The sequence below is a fragment of the Tupaia chinensis genome, unplaced genomic scaffold (assembly GCF_000334495.1).
Source record: "Tupaia chinensis unplaced genomic scaffold, TupChi_1.0 Scaffold000042_1, whole genome shotgun sequence".
NCBI lineage: Eukaryota > Metazoa > Chordata > Mammalia > Scandentia > Tupaiidae > Tupaia > Tupaia belangeri.
The window spans coordinates 3,541,149-3,546,223 of NW_006159497.1; the positions used below are offsets into that span (position 1 = coordinate 3,541,149).

At 53.4% G+C, this 5,075-nt stretch overlaps 1 protein-coding gene across 1 annotated transcript in view; it reads left to right on the plus strand.

Annotated features, from left to right (window-relative positions):
* Positions 1–791: 791 nt before the first annotated feature.
* LOC102498536 (ectonucleotide pyrophosphatase/phosphodiesterase family member 7-like) overlaps positions 792–5,075 on the plus strand; it is a 53,508-nt gene continuing 49,224 nt past the window's right edge. The window contains exon 1 of the mRNA XM_006140715.1: positions 792–1,032. Coding sequence (XP_006140777.1) covers positions 792–1,032 — 241 coding nt within the window. The remainder of the gene's footprint in view (positions 1,033–5,075) is intronic.

The window sequence follows — 5,075 nt, forward strand, 5'->3', positions numbered from 1 at the left end:
TTACATCACTGGACTCCCATGTAATTGACTGCGATTGGAGTCCCAGATCCAGCAGCTTAAAACTCATGCCGGGAGTGTGTGCATGCATGCCCAAAATCCCAAGAGGAGAATGGAGGAGAAAGGACTGTTGCGTGGCCATCCCCCTGGAGGGGAGGGGTGATTTCTCACTTTCTGTATATATATATATATATATGAGTTGACTAAACAAAGGAAGCCACCACTCTGGTCTGCTCCTCCCAGATATTCACCACAGTGGAACTAGTATAAGTCCAAAAGATTTCACGTTCTGACTTTTTTGTTGCAGTTAAATTCATGGAACCTAAAATAGATCACTTGAACCTTTGTTTGTTGTTTTAGTTTTTGCTATAGGGCACATGTGTTCACCAGAGAGTGAGAGGGGAAATGAGGACTCACCCTCTGGGGGGATGGCCCTTCTCCTCCAGTCTCCTCTCCAGATTTTAGGCATGTACACACATGCGCGCCCAGTGTGATTTTCAAGCCACTGGGTTCAGGACTTGAACCACAAAGCTGGCCATGAGGGCTGTGCCTGCTGCCACCCATTTGTGCCATCTCTACATGAATAAGTGCATGTTGTGCTATCTGACCACCACTGCTCTATCTGGCTTCAGAACTCTCCCATCACGTGCATGGTGACCTCTTGTTACTCCTCACACAATGGAGCTGCATCAGAATTATCAACGTGGACTTTGTTCAATAGCTGATAAAAAGGGGAGAAGACAAGACCGAGCCCATGAGCTGGTAATAAGCACTGGCGAGGCACTGGTGGCACCATGGGGCTCAGGGTCCTGGAGCTGCTTCTCCTACTGGTCTGTGCCGGTGGTCACCCTGTCCCCGGGAGGAAGAGCTTTAACAAGCTGCTACTGATCTCCTTCGACGGCTTCCGCTGGGACTATGACCAGGACGTGGACACCCCCAATATGGACCGCCTGGCCCAGGAGGGCGTCAAGGCCAAGTACCTCACCCCACCCTTCGTCACCATGACCTCGCCATCCCACTTCACCACCATCTCGGGTAAGCACCTTCCTGCAGCCAGCGGGCTAGTGCGGTCGGAGGGCCGGCGTCAGCCCTGTACCAGGACAGGAGGGGTGGTCGGTCTGCTCTGGGGAGCCTGAGGCAGCTCCTGCAATCTGGGGCATCCCCTAAAAGCAGCTCTGACTTACACTGTGCTGGGACGTTGGGGCCATTCCTCTAACCTGGTTCCTATCCAGGCAGCCACTACCTCCTGTTCGAGGAGGGCCCTGGGAGTCTTTGGAACGGCACGCAAATTGCAGGTACCTTTCCTGAGAAGGAGTTTTATCACTCCTCTCAGACTCTCCAAGGGTTCCTCGAATCAGAAACTTGAAAAATAAAGCTGAAGCACCACTCAGAGGGAGATTTGCTGAGGTGTACTTTCCTGCAGTCATTTGGGAGCTATTAGCTATTAGCTTTAGTTCCCCCAGAAAGTGGGAACTAAATAGCCCTCTTCTGGAGAAGGGAAGCCCCTTCCGATGGAGTTGGCTCTAACACTTAAAAGATCTCCTGTGGGCAGATCCGGGATCCCTGAGCACAGAGATTGTGATAGGCACAAAATATTAAAGGGGCACCCACCTTTTATTTATTCCCAGATGGTTTTTGGTAAGAAGTTATAAACAGTGAGAGCAAATTTTTTAAATTGCAAAACTACCCCAACTGTTCTCCCACGTTCACTGCCAGTGGGGACGGAATGGGGATAGCATCGAAGGAGGGTCATTTGGCAGCGTGTGAGAAAACACGAACGCACACTCTTGGTTGGCAATTCCACGAGTAGGATACTTGCCCAGTAAAAATGATGTGGGCCTGTGGCTCTTCACTGTATCCGTGTTTGTAACATCAAATGAAAATAAAAGCAACCTCCACGCCCATCCAAAGAGGAGCGGTGAACGAACTACATCCGCACAGTGACAGACCTGGCCATCTTGAAAAGAAAGGATGAGGACGCTCTTTGTGCCCTGATACAAAAGCTCTCCCAGATGGATCAAGTGATGAGAGCAAGACACAAGAGTGTGTATGACGTGTCTGTACACACGCATGTAACATGATGCGTGCATGTGCATGCAGTTGTTCATGGACAGCCTCTGGGTAAATAAGTACCTGGAACACTGGCTCCTCCAGTGAGGGCTGGGTGAAGGGGGACCTTGGACTGGACACCTCTGGGTACGCTCTGGATCCTGGGCCATGCGAATGTATTGCCTAGAAATGGCAAAATGTTATAACGTAAAATGATCTTTTTCACTTGCCCATCATGCAAACATGTTTCTTTGTCTCTCTTGCTAATGACCAGATAAGATGTTCAGCACGCTGAGCGTTCACTCTGCTTGGACAGCAGAACAGGGCTCGTACTCTCGGCGCTGTTGGCATTTGGGGCTGGGTCGTGCTGTGCTGTGGGGTGGTCCTGTGCACTGAGGGATGTTTAAGGCCTCCCTCCCTGCACTCCTCCCCCCCGATGGCCATAGCGTCCCCTCCTCCCATTGTGACAAGCAGAAAATGTCTCCAGGCACTGCCAAATGCCCACGGAGATCGGGGGAGGCAGGCTCCCCCCAGCAGAGAACCACCACTCTGAGGTACCCAGATGCCGTGCCGAACCCCGTAGTAGCATGAGGAAATACTCAGTGGGTTCCATGGCCAGCAGACCCTTCCCTTCTCTTACTGCTGGTAGAAAGTCAGACTGGTTTCTCTCTTTGCACTTGAGAAATCAGAGGCTGAGGTCACCCTCCTGCTAAGGGACCAAGCAGGATTCGAACTCAGCCCTGGCTTGTTCTAGAACCTGAGGGGTCAGTCCCTGTCCTCCTGCAGGCCTGCAGCCCTCGGCTGTCTTTGGTCCTAATTGAGCAATCGCTCCAAACCCTGAGTCCTGCCCATCTCGGAGTGTCCAGGCAGTGGACATACATCCCGAATATGTCACGTTAATGAGACCGAGGGCGCCGGGACCAGCACGACCACGGGCATCCGTCTTCATGAGCTGGGCTCAGCCGACCTCTGTCTGACTCCAGTGTGGAAAAGAATCACCTGTAATAGAAAAAATAATGGATAAAAATTGGTGCCGCCAGCACCCAAAGACCTCAGCAGATTCCGGGGGTGGGGGGCAGCACAAACCATGACAGGGTGCCCCTCTCAGCCCGCATCGTGTTAACTGGCGTTCGTGCACGCCGCTCCGCAGTGAGCGCAGGGACGCAGGGTGGCAAGGAGGCGCCATGCTGTTTCACGACTCAGCTGTGCAGTACCCAGGCTCCGAGCGGCCCATCCGTGCAGAGTCCCAGGGCCCTGGGGTGCGCCCTGCAGAGGTCACGCCCCAGGATGGTGATGATGGAGGTGGTGATGAGGGTGGTGGTGACGCTGATGACGGTGGTGGTGGTGATGAGGATGGAGATGGTGGTGAGGAGGCTGATTTAGGGGACCATGGCTGGCATCATGGCTATGTCGCTGGACTCCCATGTAGTCGACCATGGTTCGAGTCCCAGACCCGGTGGCCTAAACTCACGCCAGACACGTGTGCGTGTGTGCTCAAGATCCTGAGAGGAGAATGGAGGAGAAGGGATTGCGGCGTGGTCATCCCCCCTGGGGGTGATTTCTTGCTTTCTGTCTCTCCGTCTTTCTCTGTCTTTCTGGCGAGCGCATGAATCCTATAGCAAAAAAACTCTCAAAAAAAGATAATGATTTAGAAGCAGGAGAGGAAATGTCGAGGAGAATTGGAAGTACTACAATTTGTCCCCTAGGCCTTCCGTAACAAAACACCACAAAGTAGGCGGCTTAGGATGCCAGAGGCGCGCTTTCTCCTGGTTTCCGGAGAGCCTAGCAGTCGGAAACCCAGTGGTGGCAGAGCCCCGCTCCCTGTGGAACCTGCAGAGGGATCCTCCCTGCTTCTTCCTTGCCTTTTGGCCCTCCGCGGCTTACGGTTGCATCGCTCCATTCCCGTTCGCTCCATGGCCTCTTCCCCATGCATCTGCGTCCTCTCTTCTTATAGGGTACCAGTCATTGGATTAGGGGCCCACACTACTCTAATTACATCTGCACTGACCCTGTTTCCGAACAAGGTCACATTGTAAGTGCTGGCGGTTAGAATTTCAGCATGGCTTTTGGAGGCAGGGAGGGTACACCTCAGCACATGAAGGCACGTGACTGGCACGGCTACCTCAGGCCCTCAGATTACGTCATCACGTCCTTCTCTTTCCGTCTCGCCTTCCCTTCCCATTTCTCTTCCTTAAGACTGATCAGAAAACCCCAAAGACTGACTCTCACGGGCCTATTTGCTTCTCAGACCTAGCTCGGTGCCAGGGCAGTGGGATGGTGCTGAGCATCCCAGCTGGGGCCATCTGCCCACCCCAGGTCAGAGAGGAGTGGGTAGCGGACTGAGAGTGGGGACTAGGGCGTCCCCAGTGGACACCTGGGGACTGTTTCAGGGGCAGGAGTGAGGAGAAGGCTGGAAGAACTGGGAAGTACGTCCACTGCAGCAGCCTGGACCCTGCTGAGGTGGGGGGGCTGCACTCCGGGGACCAACACTCCATCCCCAGAAATCCAAACCCCACCCAAGGGGCTGGCCACAGTGCATGGGCACCCAGGGGGTCCACCACGGTCCCCTCAGTCTCCCCGAACTGTGTCACTGTTCCCCTCCAATCTCGCTGGAATGAAAAGCAATTCGCTGAGGGCTGGCAGCTCATTCTGCGGGTCTAAATCACTCAATTCCCTCTCCCCAGAAGCCTGCACTCGCTGCTCCATCACTGGGAATGACGATGAACATTTCTGCAATCTCAGTTTTTATGGCAAAGTGATCAAGGACCAGCAAGAATAAGTTATGCTACTGAAACTGGGAAAATCCGTCGAGCAGATGGTGTGTGGATAGAAAGTCTTAGGATGGGCGTGGATATTTTCTCCCCCAATGAAGCAGTTGAAAGTAAGAAGCTACCACTGCCATGTTTCGGACAAAGGCTATCAAAAGCTATGATGTTGGGAACCAGCAGTTAGCGTAATGGCTATGTCGCTGGACTCCCACGTAGTCGACCGCAGTTCACTTCCCGGACCCAGTGGCTTAAAACTTACGC